Source organism: Echiichthys vipera (assembly GCF_963691815.1).
Source record: "Echiichthys vipera genome assembly, chromosome: 7".
Classification (NCBI taxonomy): Eukaryota; Metazoa; Chordata; class Actinopteri; order Perciformes; family Trachinidae; genus Echiichthys; species Echiichthys vipera.
The window spans coordinates 29,453,902-29,476,303 of NC_139832.1; the positions used below are offsets into that span (position 1 = coordinate 29,453,902).

Sequence of the window (22,402 nt, forward strand, 5' to 3'; positions counted from 1 at the left end):
CACTGTAGGCTCCCAGTTTCTAAACCATTGGCCCTGCCCTGGGACCTTCCAACTGTGTTTGCAGCTCTTTTAGTCGCACATTTTGAACCACTGGAGCAGATGGACTTGAAAATGGTGGCTTTAAAGACAGTTATGTTGCATCTACATGGACAGGACCAAAAGCTGTAGAAAAAGTGACAAGCTGTTTGTGCCTTGGTCAAAGAACTGCTTAGCTTATACTGTAGGTCTAAGTGTCTCAGTACCTCATGAGCCTCCTTTCAGAAGGATCTCTATTAAGGTAATCAATCCTGGCTGGAACAACGCAATAGAAGCGTCTGATAAAGTCCTGCCATAGGCATTACCATGGTTTAAAGAATTTCCCCCTCTGAGATGAATGAAGTATAATTGATTGATTGATGGTACTCGCCTAAAGTTAAATCATTTTATTTCTGTGTGTGTGATGTTGTTTAAATAGCATTCAGTAATTAATGCTATCATTCTGTGTCATTTCAGTTTTACAAAAATAATTTCACGAGAATGATAAGTTATCAAAAGTTAAGAGTGCCACAGACCTGTATTTTATGCATTTTTGTCATTTAAAACAACCCCTACTTGTAAATATAAAAAAAATATGTAACGTACTATATACTATATATATATTTGGACTACCTTTCCAATAAAGATTGTAGAATTTGCTTTTGATGTGTCACAGATGATCCAAATCTCATATTTGCTCTCTCTCAGATCAAAATAACACAGACAATGCAATTTAAGATCAAGAAGTATTTTATTGAGGAATATTTCACATCATATTATATGATTAGAAACAGCCCATCAGCTGACATGCTTTACTCAGCTGCCTCTTTTCCCTGTAAAAAATAAAATAAAACAATTCATACATACACTGCATATGCATCTACTCACACATATTCTATAAGGGTTTATTCGGTTGTTAATTTCATAAACGTGCGGTAATCAGTGATGATGACTAAAATATTGCACGAAATAAATTAGAGTACTAGTTGTTTAATTTGATTTAATTTTCATTTAGATGAAATTAATTATATATTGCATATTTACCTTGCCAGAGTCACGGCTCTTTGCTCTCAACTTGTTGACCTGGGACTCTGCGATGTCAGCACGCTCCTCAGCCTCCTCCAGCTCATGCTGGACCTTCCTGCACTTGGACAGATGAACATTGGCCTGCTCCTCCTGGAAATCCAAAGAAATTGACATCTTTTAATGTCCTAAAAGGCCAAAGTTCTATTTTGTGTGAAAAAGATCTGCTACAGTATCATATTTTCAATGTTAAAAATGTATTGTCCTTACCGCCTCCTCAGCCTGCCTCTTGTAGGCCTTCACCTTGAGCTGCAACTTGTCAACCAGATCCTGCAGCCTGGTAACATTTTTCTTGTCCTCTTCAGTCTGTTCAAGTTCGTTTTAAAGTTTAGTAAATGTACATGTTGATATGTCTCTCATAATAAGTATGTCAAATTGATTTAAGTATATTAACTATCAAACTGACTGTACCTGATAGGTGAGCTCCTTCACCCTCCTCTCATATTTGCGGACACCCTTGACAGCATCTGCTCCACGTCTCTGCTCAGCCTCAACCTCTGCCTCCAGCTCACGCACCTTCAAAAAACAATAAGACAATAAGTATCCAAGTAAGTAAAGAAGTAAGTATCCAACCTTTTGCATAAGTCTTGCTTCAGCTTTGCAAAATCTAAGCATGACTTTCTTACCCTAGACTCAAGTTTCTGGAGCTGCTTTTTGCCTCCCTTCATGGCCAGGTTCTCAGCTTCATCCAGGCGATGCTGCAGGTCCTTAACAGCAACCTCCAGGTTCTTCTTCATCCTCTCCAGGTGAGAGCTAGTATCCTGCTCCTTCTTCAGCTCCTCAGCCATCATAGCAGCCTGGAGGAGACACCATTAAATGTTAGTTAAAACTATCTTGAGAAAACCCATTGGAGTAAAGCAGTGGCGACTGATGCTCAAGGAGGGGCCTACATCATAAATGTGTTTGTTTATTTTTATATAAATTCTACCCTTCAGCCCTTTTCAAGAAAATGATCTGTGACCTTGTCGTACCAACTAGGCGTCTTTTCCAGGGACTTGACCAGTGTCCATTCAATGGCCAGCAGAGCTAGGCTGCTTAAACGGCCCCAGCTGGAGCTGCTGCGCCAGGCTACTGTGAAGTGTGACCGCCTGTGAGTGTGAGGGATCGTGACGGGGGAAAAGCTCCTCAGTTGACACTACTCATTGGGGAAAGAAACCGCTGAGTGACAGAACAGAGTCGCTAAACACAACGCTAGTGATTTTTTTTTGAATGAGCGTCTACTTTCGCTGCAGTGGAAAAATGGAAAAACCCACTCCACGCATTGAAGTCAGTAGAAGCTGTGTAAAGCGTTGTGTCGATGAATGAGAAGGAAGTTGCACCGGTTACCTGTGATAAGTAGCTGATTCTGAACAAAAGATGAAGGCTTTCTAGCGCATATTTAGTCAATGAAATGTACACACAGCAGGACATATTTCACCACCCTTGCAGTCTTAAAGCAATCGCCACTGGAGTAAAGGTAAGGACAAATGAAATCCAAACCTACATCAGTGATGGCCTTCTTGGCCTTCTCCTCTGCATTCCTTGCTTCCTGAACCGTATCATCCACTTCACCCTGGACCTGGACCAGGTCAGCCTCAAGCTTCTTCTTAGTGTTCATAAGGCTTGTGTTCTAAAAGGTAAAAAGAGTCATCAGTTTCCAAATTTTCACATTATTTGAAATACCATATGATGATTTAATAAATTATATGGATTGTTCACCTGAGAGTGCAGAAGTCCAACACGCTCACTGGCGTCCACCAACTCCTGCTCAGCAACTTTGCGGCTTCTCTCTGTCTGTTCCAGAGCAGCTCTGAGTTCCTCAATTTCAGCTACCATGAGACCGTTTCTGCGATCCACCATAGCAACTTGTTCCTTGAGGTCATCCTGGGCTCTGACAGCATCATCAAGGTGCAGTAGTGCATCCTAGTGAAAAATATCAGGAGAATATTCACATGGATGCCAAAATGTAGCTGCACTGACCACAGTCTCTGGAGCCACTCACTGTGCAATTAATAATCTACTCTTACATACCTGGACACTTATCTTCTTCTTCTTTTTTGTGCAATAACTTTATCCACCACTTAAGTGCAATAATTGAATCTTGCTGCTCATTTCTGTCATACACAGTCATACATTTTTCTTATACATTTCCTCTACATTTAGCTTATCTGATTTAATTTAATTTAATTTAATTTAATTTGACCTGTATTCTTACATCTAACTCATATATATATATATATATATATATATATATATATATATATGACTAAGAGTGTATTGCTTACTGTTTATTGTTTTTTTATACTTTCTGTATTTATTTAGCTAAGAGTTTATTGGTTATCTTATACTGTATATTTTTTATACCCCTCTTGGGTCTTTTGTAAACTGCAGGAATCTCAATTTCCTTGCGGGAGGCACCCCAAAGGATCAATAAAGAGAAGTCTAAGTCTAACAACTCTGTGTTTTACCTTTAGTTGTGCCTGGACATTCCTCAGCTGCTTCTGTGACTCAGCAGCCTGGCGATTGGCATGGCTCAGCTGAATCTCCATCTCATTCAGGTCTCCCTCCATCTTCTTCTTAATTCTCAGGGCATCATTCCTGCTCCTGACCTCAGAATCCAGAGTGCTCTGCATGGAGTCAATCACCCTCTGGCTGTTCCTCTTGATCTGCTCCATCTCCTCATCTTTCTCTGCCAGCTTTCTGTCCACCTCACCCTTAATCTGGTTGAGCTCCAGCTGGACACGCAGGATCTTGGACTCTTCGTGTTCCAGAGTTCCCTTAAAATATCAACAAATTATATGTTAAGCTCTGCTTTCAAACCTTTTGTACTACATTTGTGAAAAAATGTACCTCAGCCTCTTCAAGAGCTGTCTGGATCTCAGCTTTCTCTGTCTCTACTTGTTTCTTAGACTTCTCCAGTTCATGGATGCTCTTGCCAGTCTCGCCAATCTGTTCAGTCAGATCTGAGATCTCCTCTGCAGAGAGATACATGTGTTTTTATTGTTAAGCCTCAACGTGTCAAAACACTTAAGTCCATGACACATACATGCTGGATACAATGTTTCTGTAACTCACGTTGCAGGTTCCTGTTTTCACGCTTCATGGTCTCTAGGTGATCCAGAGTTTCCTCATAAGAGTTCTTCATCTTGAACAGCTCAGTGCTGAGAGAACGAGCCTCCTTCTGTGCTCCCTCAAGCTCTGCCTGACCCTCCTCGTACTTCTGTTTCCACTCTGCCAACACCTGATTAATAAAATACATTTCAGTTGGTTATGTTGGAAAATAAATAAATGTATTTCATTGATTGTATGGCTTGGGCACACAAAGTAAACAATGCTACCTTGTCAAAGTTCCTCTGCTTCTTGTCCAGGTTAGCAGCCAGTGCATTGGCCCTCTCCACATCAATCATGAGGTCCTCCACCTCACTCTGGAGCCTCTGTTTGGTTTTCTCAAGAGAAGCACATTTGGAATTCACTGCCTCAATCTGCTCCTCAGCATCCTGAAGGCGTTGGGCCAATTTTTTCCTGATTGAAGAGGTAAGATTAGTCTTTGAGTTAAAGCTATGAAGTTACAAGCACTTTCAATACATTTTTGTGTAACATTGTATTTTATATATTATATGTATGTATGTAGTAAAATACAAATAATTTCAGATTTTTTAGAAAAGAGATCTAAAAATGTGTTCTCCAGAATAAGATACTAAATTAAAATAAAAACGTTTGCATATATTTCTTTAAATACAAGAACTGTATTGATCCAGGCAATACAGTTTTCAGTTGAGTTATGTTAAATTGCAACACTACTGAGCTGGCCATTTAATTGTTTGAATTTTACTCACTTGGCTTCCTCCAGCTCCTCAGTGCGCTGGATAGCATCAGTTTCATACTTAGATCTCCACTGAGCCACCTCACTGTTGGCCTTGGACATTCCACGCTGCAGCTCAGCCTTGGCCTCCTGCTCCTCCTCAAACTGCTCCCTCAGCAGATCACAGTCATGACGGGCTGATTGCAGTCCATGGGCAAGAGCATTCTTGGCCTGATGAAAGTAATATGATTGAATATAATTATTTCCCCAACCCCAACCTAATAACACCAGTACACACTTTCTTATCAGTTTCTTACCTTAACTTCCTCCTCAATGTGTCTTTTCAGCTCCTCAATCTGCTGTGTGAAGGCTTGTTTTCCTCTGGTCAGCTGGGAGACAAGAGCTTCTTTCTCTTCAATTTGACGGCTGAACTCACCTTGTGTTAAAGATTTCATGATAAACTGTATTAGTTTGTGTTACGTCTCTCAATAACATACACAACCGATCATTCACTGATAACATGTAGATACCATTTTCTGTCAGGAGACGTGCTTTCTGTGCACTTGTGTCATTGATTTGACGAACATTTTCATCATTCTTGGTCTTCAGTTCGCTAAGTTGGTCCTCAAGAGTACGGCACATCTTTTCAAGATTTCCCTAATGAGGAAAGGTGAGATTAAATCAGTGATCACATATTATTCATAATATGTATTACCTTATCTACTATATTAATTTTAGAATTAAAATAGCATATTGTGTACCTTTGCTTTAGCTACAGCCTCCATGTTGCTTGAGAGGTCATCAATCTCCATCTTGTATTCACTCTTTTCCTTCTCAAGCTTCTGCTTGACACGCTGGAGGTTGTCGATCTGTTCTCCCAGTTCAGCAACGCTGTCAGCCTGCTTCTTGCGAAGAGCAGCAGCAGTGGATTCATGCTGCAGAGTGGACTCCTCAAGGTCACGGCGGAGCTTCTGGAACTCAGCTTCACGCTTCTTGTTCATCTCAATCTGAGTAGCAGTGGCACCACCGGCCTCCTCCAGCCTCTCACTGATCTCCTCAAGTTCCCTGGAGAGGTCAGCTCTCTGCTTCTCAACCTTGGCACGAGCAGCACGCTCAGCCTCAATCTCCTCCTCCAGTTCCTCAATACGAGCCTGTTTCATGTAGGTGTTATGTCTTTAAGTAAACTTTCACTTTTAATTCACACAATATACTATACACCAATATTTAATACAAAATATTAAATATAAAATGTCACCTGAAGCTCCTTGATTTTCTTCTGCAGCTGAGCACCCAGTGACTGCTCATCTTCAATCTTGCTAAGGAGCTGACTGACTTCAAAGTCCTTCCTGTGAAAATTATAGAAAAGAGTTTATGCAGTTGACATTTTTTCCCTTCTACAAGAAGAATGGCTGTTGTAGAAATTAAAAAACAGTTACTTTTTAATTTTTTCATCAGACTGCTGCTTGTCGTTCTCAAGATCCATGATGGATTCCTGGGCCAGTTTCAGATCACCCTCGAGCTTCCTCTTGGCTCTCTCAAGGTCCATGCGCAGCTTCTTCTCTTGCTCCAGAGAACCCTCAAGCTGAACATTAACATGAGTTTTTAATGATCACATTAAAGAAGAATCTTGCTTTGTCAACCCAAGTGTCTTTGTAAACTTACATCATCCACTTGCTGCTCCAGCTTGGTCTTGGCCTTGGTCAGAGTGTTGACTTTGTCTTCCTCAGCCTGCAGGTCATCAAGAGTCTGCTGATGAGCCTCCTGAAGGGCTTTCTTTTCCTTGGTCAGCTTAGCAATGCTCTCATCCTGAGAGGCCATCTCCTCAGTCAGGTTCTTAACCTAGTGTCCAAGAGAGATTTTCTCATTAAACAAAAGTCATACAATTTTACTTGATCAGCTGGAAAGATAATTATTTACAAACCTTGTTCTCAGTGGCATGTTTCTCTTTCTCCACTTTGGCCAAGGTAAGCTCCAGATCATCAATATCCTTCTTGAGCTCAGAGCATTCATCCTCCAGCTTTCTCTTCTTGGCAGTGAGCTCAGCATTGATTTCCTCTTCATCCTCCAGTCTCTCAGTTGTCTCTTTGAGTTTGGCCTCCATCTGAATCTTACTTTTGATAAGTCCCTCACACCTCTCTTCAGCATCTGACAGATTTTCTGTTTCCTATTTTATTTCATTAAAAATTAGTCCATCAACATTGAAACATATGAAACAACATCAACTGTCTGTTGGGGTGTACTTACAGATGCTACTTGCAGGTGCAGATCATTCTTCTCCTGCAGAAGGGACACCATCTTCTCCTCTAGTTCCTTCTTTTTGGCAAGGGCAGTAGCCAAGTCAGTCTTCATCTTATCATAGTTCTCCTTCATATTTGCCAGCTCCTTCTCAGTTTCAGCACTCTTCAGTAGAGGCTTGATCTTGTAGTACACCTTCATCCATGGCCAATGTTTCACATTCATGAATGAGCGGACATTGTACTGGATGGTATATATGGCTTCCCTGCACACAAGAAGTGGCTGTTATAGAAAATGTTTTTTTTTTTATATACCATCATTTAGAATGAGCTGTTTTCAACTTGCCTCCTCTCCATCATCTTGACAAACTCCTTTCTCATGACATAACCACGGCACAAAGCTTGAGTCATGGTGACCAGAACCGCCAGTTTATCATCTCTCATCTCCTCAAGAACACCTATCAGACCGGCTTTAAAGAATACCTGAACAAATGAATAATAAAAATTAAATTCAGATGAATTCAGTGAATGATTCACACCCTGCAGAACAACAACAACAACAACAACAACAACAACAGCAACAACAACAACAGCAACAACAACAAAAAGGTTTTCGCACACCCCATATGGTTGAAACACACTGGACTAAACAAGTTAACCTCCTTGGTAATTATTCTTCAGTAAAATGATGTAGGCATGGTGCTTACCTTGGTGTGTCCAAATTTGTACTCATCATGGTTAACATCAATTGACCCAAGCAGCTTCTCTGAAGCCTTCTTGTTGTCAATGAACTGGCCCTCAGGGATGACACTGGCATTTAGCACCTTATACCTTTTTATGACAGAGTTAATGGTCAGTGTAAGTATTGTCTTTTAATAATCTGCATCAAAATTCTATCGAATTATCAATTAATACCTCTGCTTGAAGTCAGCGTAGAGGATTCTGCTGGGGAAACCTTTCCTGCAGATTCTGATACCCTCCAGCACACCGTTACACCTGAGCTGGTGGATGACCAGGAAGTTCTCCATCAGACCTATAGAAAGACAATTCTTAATGATTTCTTTGCATAAATAGTGTCTTTGTTGGGGAAGCACAAAATTAAGTTAACCATACAAGCATATCGAAACAACTTTTTAAAGAATATGATGATTATGTTCTCTATATACCTGGAGTCTTTGACTCATTGGGAATCAGGCAGCGCACAAAGTGAGGGTGGGTGCTCCTCAAGTTAGTCATCAGCTTCCCCAAGTTCTCCTGTAGGTTCAAAATGATAATTATTATTATGACAGAACACAATTGTGAGTTTGAGTATAAACTGGGATATATTGAAAACATTTGCAAAGTTAAACCTTACCCTAAACTGTGAAGACACAGTCTGCATAGAACCACCCTTCTTCTTGCCTCCCTTCTTTCCAACCTCTGTGGATAATTTTAAGAGAACATGTTTTATTAGATGGCCCATAAAATATCCATGAGCACATGCTGCAGCTAGCTAAAAAGTGTTTTCTGTATTCAATGTCTTACCCTCAACAACAGGAGGATACAGAAACACCAGCAGTTTCACTGAGGATTTCATGTACAGCTGAACAACAGAGTCATTCAGTGGATCCTTGTTCTTGTCCAGCCAGCCGGCGATATTGTAGTCCACAGTACCAGCATAGTGCACCAGGGAGAAGTGGGCCTCAGCTTTGCCCTTAGCAGGCTTTGGCTTCTCAAATGCTTTGGTTTTGCCAAGATGCTGGTCATAAAGCTTGTTCTTGAAGGTTGTGTCTGAAGCCTTTGGGAACATGCACTCCTCTTCAAGGATGGAGAAGATGCCCATGGGCTTGAGAAGAATAGAAAGTATGGCATTATGTGATGCATAAAGTCAACTAAGACTAATTACACATAATCTCCTTGTTATTACCTTTTCAATCAGCTCAATGCAGGCAGCCAAGTCCATGCCAAAGTCAATGAATTCCCAGATAATACCTTCCTTCTTGTACTCTTCTTGCTCCAGGACAAACATGTGGTGGTTGAAAAACTGTTGCAGTTTCTCATTGGTGAAGTTGATGCACAGCTGCTCCAAGGTGTTGAACTGTGAGGAGACAAGCAACTTAATCTCTAACAAGCAAAAATAATGTTTCCTTCATGAAAAGTATGATCTGCTGAACTATTGGAAAGGAAACTTACGTCGAAGATTTCAAAGCCAGCGATATCCAGGACACCAATGAAGTACTGCCTCGCCTGTTTGGTGTCCAACATCTGGTTGATACGGACGACCATCCACAAGAACATCCTCTCGTAGATAGATTTTGCCAGGGCACTCACTGAGTTACACACCTGAATAAAATCAAGGATGTGATTTTATTATTGGATTGCTGGTATTTTGAACTTTTCCTAATTAAAGGAATGAAAAATAATCCAAGATGGTCGTGGACTTTTACTACATTATGCATTCAGCATAACTAACACAACCAATCTCTTAAAAAGTAAGCTTTTGGATACTGATAATTCTTGTTTACCTGATTCACAGTCTGTCCCTTGGTGACATACTCATTTCCGACCTTCACTCTGGGGTAGCACAGAGCCTTCAGCAGGTCGGCTGAGTTCAGACCCAGCAAATAGGCAACCTTATCAGCCTCTGAAAATAGTTTAGTGCTCTCAATTATGATATGATCAGAAACCAGTGTTATAGAGAACTCTATTGCTGTTGTTTCCAAGCTATTCTCTTTGAATTAACATTAAATATTCACCCTCTGTGCCATCAGGCTCAGCCTGCTCCTCACGCTGCTTCTGCTTGAACTTCATGTTACCATGGTGAAGCACAGCACCAGTCATCTTGTAGATGCTCATCTTCTCTTCATTACTGAAGCCCAGGATGTCAATAGCGTTCTGAGATCAAAAGATGTGTCCACACAAAACATAATCACTTTGGAAAATGCACTTAATATACTTGTATGCACAAAAAATATTGAAATACAAGTGAAGATCACTCACGTCAGTGGCCTCCAGCTCAACATTGTCATCAATGCTGGCAACAGCGATCTGACCCATGCTGCACATGGGGAAGTCATAGGGGTTGGTTGTGATGAGACACAAATCTGGAGATCAAATAATGGACAGAACATCAATACATCTGTTTCATATAAAAAATGGAAGCACTCTCAAGGTTGTGCAAGATCCAAAGACTGTATAAAAAAAGGAAGTAGCCTCTCCCTCGAGGTCCAGTCTCTCAACTTGATCCAACCATCCTCGCCCATGGGAGTTGCCATCTAGATTAGCATCTAGTGTATGTGTCATCGATAGTGGGCTATATTGCAAGTCATGGTGCAAGTGCGGCTATTTAATTAGCACAACTGAGCTAATATGTTGTGTTTCTAAACAATTTGTTGGTACAGTTGGTTGAGGGGAAAACCATCTTGTCACTTATAGTGACACCATCGCACAAATGATTGCAGTAGAGGTCGCAATGACAGAGTTAGCATGCTAATCCTGACAACCAGCATCTGAGGCGAAGTGAAGGCCAGCAGCTAGCTGTCACTCAAGAGGCTCATTGGAGGCTTTGACCTCCAATAAAATAAAAACTAGGTATAAAAAACTTCACCCCTCTCCATGTTGCCATGGAGATATGACCTAAACACCAACATCTACCAGGCCTTAATTAGGTTTAATTATACTGTTAAAACGGCCTATTTAACATGGGGGTCAATTACAAATTGCATTTTTATGAAACCTGTCCCTAGTGGCCACTCAAGGACCTGCCATTTTGGCATTTTTCTTCCTTACTGGATCAACCAGGAAGTCGCTGTGTTGGGGGCTTAGCAAGATCTCAGTCTGCTTACCAATCAGCTCAGGTTTGAAGTTGGTCATCATCTGGTAGAAGATGTGGTAGCCTCTTTCAGCCGGAAGCTGGAATGTCACTCTAGACTTCTCCAGCAGATCTACAAATATTGTTTACAGGTTACAGCCTAGTTAAATCTCAGTTCCAGTTGTTTGTATATACTATGAGTATTATTACTTACATGTTTCAATATCAGCACTAGCCAGTTTGCCAGTTGTGCCGAAATGAATTCTGATGAATTTACCCTTTGGGAACAAAAGGATTGTTTGATGTCCTTGCTCATCTGGAAGACCTCACTTGTGTAGAAATATGTCCATACTTACAAAACGAGAAGAGTTGTCATTCCTCACAGTTTTGGCATTACCATAGGCCTCAAGCAGGGGATTGGCTGCAATAATCTGATCCTCCAGTGACCCCTATAATCCAGGATTAGAACTGCTATCAGAACATGACTGAAAAATATTCCATTATCTAAGAAATCTGAATTGTAATCACTACGCAGTACCATACCTTTGTTGTGTCCCTTTTCTTTTCTCCACCAACTGATATTGTTGCAAAGTACTGGATGACACGTTTGGTGTTCACAGTCTTTCCAGCACCAGATTCTCCACTACGAGTAGACACAGTATTATAAGAATTTGATTGAAATATTTATCTGTTTCCGGGGTTCTATGTTTAATGTTCAGAGAACCCTTGTTATAAGCGCCACCCATGTTGCATACTGAACTGAAGGTAGTACTGTTGCTCACATGCTCACACACCATCTGTGTGTGCAAATTCTATAGTACCGGCCATAACAGTAAGACAAGCATCATGTTGATAGAAAGCTGTAATATTCATTTAATTCCCATTTAAAATGACACTAGCTTGCTGTCTGCAAATCACTCCATAAGCCAATGCCATGACGGAACCAATGACAAATTCATGCCGCTCAGCCAAATGGCCAACCTTTAGCGTAGGTTATGATGGAGAGCAAGTTGCTAACATTAGCCAGCTAGCTGTAACTCAGCTATGCTGCATGAATCTGGATTTGAATGCTTCTCAATGCCAGCTTATAAAGTCATTCACAAACTGCAAGTCAGATCAGACCCGGGAGTCTGGATGAATGGCTGACATTTTCCACTTAATGTAGTTCTTTGCTACATCAGCTAGCTAGCAATTCGTCCACAAACTTCCTCTAGGAGTTTTATCAAGATGGGGCGGGTAGGTCGTACCACTACAATACAGTCTGCTCAGGCTGTGTCTCCGGTAGACACACTTTGCATTGGCCAGCAAACGACAGACCCTCAGCCAGCCGGAACCCCATTACTGGGGGACCGAGTCCTGGCACAGAGTAAGATTCCACGCTGGATCAGCAAACTATTTACTGCTATTACACAAGACAGCTGCCAACCTTAAGTCTGTCTCAGGGCTGCCATTGCAAAATTTATAGCTGAAGTACAGCATCGGTTGACATTTGCGGCATCCATTTCTCAGCTAACGTTAGCTAATGCTGCAGAATGTTGGCTGTAGGGGAACTAAAGAGAGGTAAGGGACTTGGGACCACGGAACACGTCACATCCTTTGCATTTTTTGGGAACATTTCAAGCCACATTCTCTACATAGAAGGCAGTGCTAAGGCTGTCAAAGGCAACCAAGAAAGAAGGGGATGGTCTCACTTTTTTAAGTCACGCAACAACCGGTTTGCCACAAAAAACGAACATTGCATTTCAAAAATTAAACAAGGAACATTTAAATCATGTCAATAAGCGTAAATAGTACAAACTTACGTGATCAAGATGGACTGGTTCTCCCTATCTGTTAATTAAAAACAAAAATAATTAGGATTTAGTACAAGAGAAACCTCATAGACATATAAATTCTATAGTACACAGCTATGATAATGACTTACCAGTGAGCATGAACTGATATGCATTGTCAGAGACTGAGAAGATATGGGGTGGAGCCTCCATACGTTTCTTGCCTCTATAGGCACTTACACATTCAGCATCGTACACTGGGAGCCATTTGTAGGGATTCACAGTGGCACAGAACAACCCAGAGTAGGTCTGAAAGTTATCAATAGTTAATAGTTAACATTTTCTGTTTCCTACAAGTATAGCCATTTCCAATAGCTCTCTTTTCACACTAGGCGGATTGTCTTACGTAGATCATCCATGCTGCATAACGCTCTTTGAGGTTATACAGCACAGCGGCTTCATTGAGATGGGTCATCATGGCCATGTCTTCAATCTTGTCATACTTAGGAGGGTTCATTGGAGTGACATCAGCTTCTTTAACTGTCTTCTCCTGTATATGGACATTTGTCACAGTGAGAACAGATCATATAGAATTCCCAGTTGACTTATTTTATGATACCAACCTCCTGAGTGTCCAGGACTTTGACTGAGATTTTGTCACCATCTCTCTTGAGGATTGTTGCCTTCAAGTACAGCTCCTTGACATCAGCCACGTAGCAGGCAGTCTTGGCATCAAATGGTTTAGCTTGAGCTTCAATTCTCTCCCTCTCTGGCTTACGGAGATAAATGGCAGCTTTGCCATAAACGGCCATCTCCGCGTCTGTGCTCATGGTGGCAGCTGATGTCTGTTAGATAATTACAAAGAAGTCACTTTCTTAGACTAATGTTTGAAGTCCATGTTATTAAACAGCACTTGAATCGGAAAGTCTGCTAAAAAAACATATCTCCACTGAAACCATGTCTGTGGATCGTTATAGTTTGGTTTCGACTTTACTCAAAGTGCTTTTCAAACTTAGCTGATATTAAGAACAAATACTGACAAATTGTTGACTTTGGTCAAAATGTGTAGTTACATACCTGTGGACATTCAATAAATGCTAAATGTTTTGCATATTAAAGGCTTATGAAGAAAAAAAGTAAAAGTTTTAAAAGTTTTCCTTACCTCACCTCCCCTCTGTCAACAGTATGTACCAATCCTATCTGAAACAGATTTCATTGTTAGAGTAGCTGTAAAAACAGGATTAACTCAGCAAATGTTTCTAACTACAAAACTTATTTCTTAAATAAAGAAACCCATTCAAATGGTCTGTAGCAGACAAGTAAGAGAATATGGATTTACCACAAGCAGGAACTCACAGGTCTTCAGTGTCACACAATGTGTCCACAAGTGGCCTTTATATTGACTTTGGTTTTGATGACACAGCTCAAAATATAAGTGGTAAATACACACACCAAATGTGGTAAGGCAGATAGACACACATAAAAAAAATATGTTGTAATAATACACCATCTTATGTTTCAGGTTTCAGTTATTAAGGCCAGGTTATTCTCCATAGAGATCCAAAAGTGGTCTCAGACATTCTTGACAATGAAGTCACTCTGTAATGTCTTGGCTCTCCTCTTAACCGCCTGTGCTTGTGACCTTTACATTGGGGGGCATGCTTAGTAGTTTTCAGTCTACAGACCTCAAATGCAACATTGGTTTCATCACATTTTGATTTAAAACAGCTAATGAAAAATTTTGCAGCATAGCTTATGTTGCAGCCAGCCATTCCAATTAAAATTGTATATTTTCTTTAAACTGTGTCCCAAATAGTTAAAACTCACATTTGATCCCTTTAAGAGGACACAATATGATAAAAAAAAACACACACACAAAAAAAAACACAGACAATGCAATTCAGGATTAAAACTATTTTATTTTGATACATGTCACATCATATGTGATAATTTACAGCACATCATCTAAGGTAGTTTGTTCAGTTGCCACTCTTCCGTGAGATAAAATAAAACAGTTAATAAAGACGATGCATATGCGCCTACATACACATCATACTCTGTAAAGATTTTGTCATTCATTTTCTTGAAGCTTACGGAAATATTCAATTCAATTGGTATTCCGTTATAGTGCCAAATCACAACAAATGTTGTCTCAAGACACTTTACATAAAGGGTAGGTCTAGACGACACTCTATGACTTATTTATGATTTACAGAGACCCAACAATTGAACAGACCCGGCTCTATGTCAGACTGCCATCTGCCTTGAGTGGTTGGGGGAGAGAGGGAGAGGGAGACAGACAGACATACAGACACAAAGACAGGCCAAGGAATGCAAGCAACCACAAAATTAGCATTAACTGTAAGGAAAGTTAGTAATATGCATCAATTAATTAATTGCCTTTAGGGGGGCAAAATCATATTAAAAAACTCACTCACCAAACTTCACAAATGATTCAGGACTGTTGAAAATGTATGTATTATTTGTTTCAGAATTGGGAATGGCAGATTTTTTTCGCTAGCGCCCCTTAAAGTACAGCCCCTACTCCAAGATTGACGTAAATTCTTGAAAATGGCGCCACTTCCTGTTTTGACTTCAGTGTACAGGAAGTCTTTCCCCTATAACTTCCACATTGTTTGATTGATAACTTTTGATTCTAGGGGTAGAAGGATTATGTGTGCAAAATTTTGTGCTGATGGGACTCTCGGCTTCAGACGTTTGTGTGTTTTTCAATTTTGCGTTACAGCACCAACTAATGTCCGATTTACCTCTTATTTTGCACAATGCCATGGGGAACTACCAATCTGAGTTTAATATTAATCGGACTAAATGTTGCGGAGATATACAACACTTCCTGTTTTGACTACAACATACAGGAAGTTCTTCCTTTCTAACTCACACATGTTTTGAACGTGTACAATTCTTTTGATAACTTTTCATCAAGATGATTGAAGGATAGTTCCTGCAAGGTTTTGTGGTGATCGGACTCTCAGCCTAGGAGAAGTTCAAAAAGATAGGATTTAAATTTTTCGTGATTTAGTGCAAAAGTACTAGGCAGAAATGCGTTGCGGTCCGTATCCCAAGATTCAGTTCCTTTCAGAAAACATGTGGATGTAAGATATCTAAATGTGTGATATACTAGGTGGAAGTTGGAGGCGAAAAAGCTTTTTCCTTGATTCTATCGCCACCTTGTGGTGGACATGTGTCATTTTTGGTCTGTTCTATGTGGGCCCAGTCTATACCTCCCCTGAAAGTTTTGTTTCCATAACTAGTACAGTTAATGCTCCAATATGAGTGATATTCAAAAGAAAGCAACCTCCTGGCTTATTAATGTCATATTTTTCTCAAAGCCTCAGAGGAGCATCAGAAACTGTTGTTCTAAGTTCCTTGGTAATTTGACTTATAATTGCTAAGATATGATGAATTCTGAAATGGGTTAGGCCTATATACCAAGATACCAATCATTTTGAATGTGCAAGGTACAATGTGGGAGTTACAGGCAAAAACGCTTCAACTTGATTATACCACCACCTGCTGGTGAACATGTGTCATTTTTGGTGTCTGCTGTACTTGCGGGGGTCTGAACAAAAGTTTAAAGTTTCACCTCTATAACTAGTATTGTGTAGGCTGCAGTATGAGTTTAACTGAAAAAAAACCCTGTGCAGAATTCAAATAGTATATTAAATCCCTATTAAGATGCAACCACATCAAGACAAGACCTTGGCCTGATAAAAAAAAAGACCAGGCCTGAAAGCCTGTGTCATGGCCCTTTGTTCCTGACCGCATAGCCAAAGACAAATAACTGCCATGTGACCCAGCGGGCTCTCATAGGTCACACCCAGGTGTGAAAACTTTCCAAATATCCAAACTGTCAGCTGCCATTGGTTGACCTGACTCCTGGCTGATGACATCCCCATGTCTATAAAACTGGAGAATTCCATTCCCTCTGCCTGAACCTCTAATCATCCAGGGACCAGCTGCCAGCTGTCCCTAGGCCTTGAATACAGCCTGCTTGGAGTAGGACCACAAGTTAACCACTACTGGTGGTCACAAAGACCATCTCTGCACAAAAAACGAGTGATTAGATTTGTCTTTTGTTTAAAAGTAACACAACCAGGACAAGGAACAACTTTCTTCAACCTGGTCACAAGGACCAGACACTGGCATTTAAGCAACACCAACGCAACTTCCTTCTCCATTCTATGAATTGGTAACTAAACTACAACTGGGCATCAATTACATGTTATGAGATTTTACATGAACGGCTAGGCACAGGAATGTAATTATGCTATATGAGTTCTGTTTTTAATGATGGTTAGGGTGTAACCTTGCTGATTAAGTTAAGTTGAGGAATTTTATGTTAGCAACTGTAGGAAATATTGCCTCTTTGTCTAATCATCTAAGAGAGGACACCATTCATGATCACACCTCTGGGGTCTCTCCCCCCCAATTTATTCTGTGCTCAGAAGATGAAGATGATTATCCCATCCCGCTGTCCAACTTCTTCACCTGTCTCAGACGTTTATCCCCTCCTTCATTACCTGATGCAGAGTTTTGGCCTTCTCTCCCTGCTCCGCAGTCTTCGTTCCCCCGGCTGGACACACTGTGCACTCGCGCCCGTCTCTCCATCTGACAGGCAACCCCGTGTGTGTGCAATGTCACCGGAGGGCAGTGATGTGGCTCCGGTTCCGACATCCAGAGCCCCGGCCACCACTATGGTAGGTCTACAATCTCAGCCCTGCCATGGTCCCTCCAACCAGGGGGCTGCACCGCTGAATCTGCTGGACGCATCCGGCGCTAATGCTGCCACTGAAACTAGCCGTCTACAGCAACAGTGAGGTAAGCAGCAGTCCGGAGATTTTTATAGTTGGTGACTCTATCGTTAGGTATCTGACTCTCCCTGGTGCTATTACCTATTGTCTCTCTGGTGGAAAGGTAGTCGATTTAATCAAACTCATACCGACGCTCATTGACATACATCCCACTGTTAATATTGTTCTAGCACACGTGGGAACGAATGACGTCATGGCTAGAAATTCCAGCAAATTGCACGCAGACTTGGAGTCCCTCTGCTACACAATTGAGAGTCTGGGAAAATGCTGTCTGTTATCTGGCCCCATTCCAACTCTCTCCAAAAACTCAGAACGCTTTAGTCTACTGTTCGTCTCCATCACTGGCTACAAAACTTTTGCTCTGCATTGCTCTTGAATATGACTCTATATTATATTGATAATGCTACATATTGATAATGCTACTGATTGTTTTGCCAACCAGTTCACCGACACATTATCAGCTTTTGGACTTAACAACAACACATTACCGAGCCGACACATAATCAAGGTCATACTCTTGACCTGGTTATCTCTAAAGGCATTGACTTAACCCCAAAGTGCATACTAGATGTCGGCTGTTCAGATCATTTTTGTATTTTTTTTTAATGTTGCTCTGCCGACCGAATATGTACCTGGTTTAAAGCTAGTCAAAAGATGAGACATTTGTGCAGAGACATCTGACATGTTTATTACTAGATATACAATCTCTGTTAGGGGTAGTTGTTCACAGTCTGATTTTAATTTGTCCTCTCTGTCCTTATGTGACAATTTGGTCAATAATTAAAAAAATTATGGATGATGTTGCACCTATGAAAGCTAAACTAATTTCTGGTAAAACAAAAGCTCCTTGGAGGAATATGGAAAGAGTGAGGGCACTAAAAAGAACCTGCCGCAAATCTGAACACAAATGTCGTAAGACCAAATCACAGGTTGATTATGGGGGTCCTGCTGCAACACTGCAACACAGTCTCACTCCCAACGCGTCAAAAACTGACGATTGGTCAGGGGCCTTTGGCGTTAGTTACGGACTAAAAAGGTCTCCTTAAACGTACAAACCCGACGCAAAGGGCTTTCAAGTCATTCCAATGTAAGCCCGTCCGCGGCGATATTTGAAGCTTAGGGCTCTGCTTAAACGTCCATATTTGAAGTTTTGGGCTCTCCTTAAACGTCTATATCTGAAGCTCAGGGAAGTCCTTAAATGAGTTGAAAGCCCCCTGCGTCGGGTTTGAACGTAGGCAGGACGTATGCCTCTTTTCGCATGTGTCCATGGTGCATTGTGGGTCTATTTGATTACATCTTTTTTCATCGCTTGACACACGGACTATTAAAGGTAAGTAGCTAGTAATAAATAGTGCTAAAAACGATTTGATTTGAGAACGATCAAATGTGTAAATCATTGCATTCTATGTCCTTTCGCCGTCTATTAATGTAATAGAAACTAGATTATTATCGGCTGTATAATGTTTTAAGAGCTCAGTTAACATTCATTTAACTAGGCAATAAAGCTAGTCAGCTAGCGCGGACAACCGCTAACGTGATATTTAACTTTGATGATGCTTTGTATAAATATCCGTTTTCACAATAGCTAATATTAATTGAAAGAGATATCTCATCGTTATTGTTTTAGGTGTTTAACGTTATATGCGTTTACACGCTCCCAATTAGTCTTACGTTACATGAAATGGTAAGCTAAAATGATATGTATTTTAGATTTAATCTTTTCTTTTAATCAGGCTGTCTAGTTGAGATTAAAATATATTTTTAGACACCCTAGATTACGTAAAGACACATATGTGACCCATTTACTATGTTTGTGACTATTTGTGCATGTTTTAAGGAAGAATGCATTTGTTAATATACCACCTAACGTATTTTGTTTTCAATAGACCTTTTCAACGGAATTCCATTGCTAGGCAACAGCCTTGTTCCTTGTTTACTTCCTGACAGCTGGTGTCATTCACATACACTGCAAGAAATAAACTAGGACTGTTTTGGAATGTTTAAGTTTACATCTTTGAAAAGGTCTATAGGTATTTCTTAATTCATAACAAGCATTTATTGTTACCTTCTAGAGCCCTCAAGAAACTATCACATATACAGTTTTTATAAATTGACTTGGAAAAAAAACTAATTTGGGGACACAGGTCCTGAGTAGTATTATGCTCTAGCAGTTTTCTTTGAAGGCCAACATGTAAGAGCACTGTATTTATAGTGTTAATTTATTATTCACTGGTAACACAGCATGCAGTGTTCTCATTTCTTATTTCTGTTTCTGTCTCCAGATGCCTACTCAAAAACAATGCATCACATGCAAGGAAACGATTGGTGTGGCCAGCAAGATGTGTAAGCAGTGCTGGGCCAAGCAGCCTTACAAAAAAAAATTAGAAAATCAAGAGAAGAAATTTGGCCACGATTGGAAACAAACAAAAAAAAACTGCAGCATCAACAAAATGTATGATGCAACAAATTTACTGGTAGGTTATTTTTTTTCTTTCAGACGGTTGTCATAAATAATAAGTAATTAATTGCTGATCTTTACATTTACATTGCTATATTTCTCTTACATTACATTACATTGTCCTTCCGCACCGGGCCAAAACTGGTTTTTCAGCTAAAGCCTAGTGCGTTTGACCAGTGTGAGTGCACCCGCTCCGGGTATAACTGTGGCCAGTGGGCTGTCCACAGCCCGCCTGAGAGAGGTGGGCTTTTGTAGAGCCCGTTTGCACATGTACGAGCCAAGCACGATGCCTACGGCGGTTCTGACGTCATTTATGTGCGCCTGTTCGGACATAGTATATAGAAGGACGGACCATGCGCGGACATTTAACAAAAACAACAATGGCAGCAAAAGGTTCACGGTGGTGTGATGCGGAGGTGGAGTGTTTACTGCAGATTTGGTCGGATGAAAATATTCAAAAACAGTCGGACAAGACGCACAAAAACTCTGAGAATCTGGAAAGATTTGTAAACAAAGAGACGCATCGCGATGACGTCAATCAATGCGTGTGACGTGTTACGGTGTGATGACGTATAGGCAGCAAGACACATTTGCGCGAGGCCCAGGCAGTGTGAGTACAAACGGGCCTGGGCCATTTTACTGTAGATGAGGAAAATTCACTAATAAAAATAGAAAAATGTCTTCAACTTTAACTGCAGTTTGATAGGGACAGCAAAGTCTGAGGGTCAAGCAAGTCACATAGCAGTCAAATGTTTTGGGCAGTATTGTGCATTGGACTTGAAATAAATTCACAGTATATAAGATAATCAAGAAACCCCCTGTGCAATATCACTATAATGTGAAATGATTCAAAATTGTATCACCTTATAAGAGTGAACACCACAATTTTCTCAGTTTTGGCCTGGTGTCTAATGCAATAAGACACGTGAAAAAAACATTCCTCATAAAACGGCACAAAACTGCAAGATTTAACTTGGCCAAAAACATGAAGAAAAAAAGATTCATACTGGCAATACATTCTTAAGTCAAATTAAACCTAAATTTACAATTTTTTTTCCCCCATACAAATTTCCCATTTACACAGACGTCGACTCTGTGCTGTTGCGTCTCTGTGACTACCTCCAATGCCAGCTCAGAGGTGTAACAGTTCTGTTGCCCCCATTCCTTCTCCATACCTTTCACACAGACGTCGGGGAGTTTTGTTATACACTGTCTAAATATGATATTGAAAAGCTCATTTTCAAAAAAGAATGCATGCATACCTGTATAATCCATATCTCATTGTCAATAGTACAGTGTCAGTTATATTCTCAAAAATTATGAACAATTTGACAGTAATACTTCTTGCTGTGTTTCTGTCTTACAGTGGGGACAAATGGAAAAACTCCTGGGAGCCGAAAGAAAATTTTCTGCAAAAATAAATGTTTTTAAATCACATATACCAGTTACTGGCTGTGTTCCTTCATATACACTTGATTTCTATGATCGTTCAGAACCTTTCAAGAGAGAATTGTAGTAGTTGCAGTTCCCTCCCAAAAAAAACATTTTGTGTTATTTTTACTGTTGGCAAATTTAGTGTTCAGTCACCATCTTAAAAACATGAGAAATAGAATGATTTACTGAAAAAAGGTGGATGTAAAACAATTATTTTTTGGCTTATTCCCTCACCATTTCTTAAAGCAGAAATAATTTTCCATCCCCTGGGTTTCTTTCTATGTATTATGTATTTGTACGCTGAAGACAATACCCAGACAAAAGGAAGAGTACATCCTGTTCACACAGCTAAAAATAAACTTTTAAATGTATTCACAATCACCATGATCTACAGGCACCTTATCGATTCATCTGAAATGCTCATTCTTGGCCGGTGTAATAACACCCATAAGGATAAGGTAAGAAGATGCCAGAGAGGGATAACGTTTTTATCGTAGAATCACTTAGCTTAGACTCATAGTTGTTGTCCTTTACTAAGTAAATAATTGGGCTTTTGTTTTTGAATACATTTATGACTTGACATGGGTTTTAAATCATCCTGCAGTCCCATTGGAGCACCGAGGACCCGCCTCCCGGAAGTATTTTTTTCAACAAATCTCCTGATAAAGAGTCCTTAATAACTTCACAATACGATGGGTTAATGCAATGGCCATCGATTATAATTATTTCTTTCGGAACTGAGAAATATAGTTTTATTTTGTCAGTTTTGGATAACGGAAGGCTACGTTTTTACCCCCAGCCACCGTTGCGCTTGTTTGGCTTGTGTTGCAGGCGGAAGTGGTGTGTTCGAATACTATTTTAAGCTATCCGCCGTGGATGGGCTCCATTCCAACTCAAATTGCCGCTGGTCAGCGTGGTGTGTTCGAATACTATTTTGAGCTGTCCTGCGTGGATGGGCTGCATTCCAACTCAAATTGCCGCCGGTCAGCATCACTAGCTCTGT

At 40.4% G+C, this 22,402-nt stretch overlaps 1 protein-coding gene across 1 annotated transcript; it reads right to left on the reverse strand.

Moving 5' to 3' along the window:
• Positions 1 to 747: 747 nt before the first annotated feature.
• Positions 748 to 14,057, reverse strand: LOC310949142 (myosin heavy chain, fast skeletal muscle-like). The gene is made up of 41 exons (XM_083916475.1): positions 14,015 to 14,057; positions 13,838 to 13,875; positions 13,299 to 13,520; positions 13,082 to 13,225; positions 12,828 to 12,984; positions 12,706 to 12,733; positions 11,447 to 11,546; positions 11,260 to 11,352; positions 11,118 to 11,181; positions 10,938 to 11,036; positions 10,093 to 10,196; positions 9,849 to 9,987; positions 9,618 to 9,736; positions 9,286 to 9,435; positions 9,020 to 9,190; positions 8,638 to 8,938; positions 8,468 to 8,532; positions 8,280 to 8,367; positions 8,029 to 8,146; positions 7,821 to 7,944; positions 7,460 to 7,596; positions 7,124 to 7,379; positions 6,801 to 7,043; positions 6,542 to 6,718; positions 6,316 to 6,461; positions 6,135 to 6,225; positions 5,641 to 6,030; positions 5,410 to 5,536; positions 5,197 to 5,315; positions 4,914 to 5,110; positions 4,416 to 4,599; positions 4,153 to 4,318; positions 3,928 to 4,052; positions 3,546 to 3,854; positions 2,797 to 3,000; positions 2,582 to 2,707; positions 1,725 to 1,895; positions 1,510 to 1,614; positions 1,309 to 1,404; positions 1,060 to 1,191; positions 748 to 848 (listed from the first exon to the last, which is right to left on the reverse strand). Exons 3-41 carry the CDS (start codon positions 13,503 to 13,505, stop codon positions 828 to 830), a joined length of 5,793 nt encoding a protein of 1,930 aa, XP_083772601.1. The 5' UTR covers positions 13,506 to 13,520; positions 13,838 to 13,875; positions 14,015 to 14,057; the 3' UTR covers positions 748 to 827.
• Between the last annotated feature and the right edge of the window lie 8,345 nt (positions 14,058 to 22,402).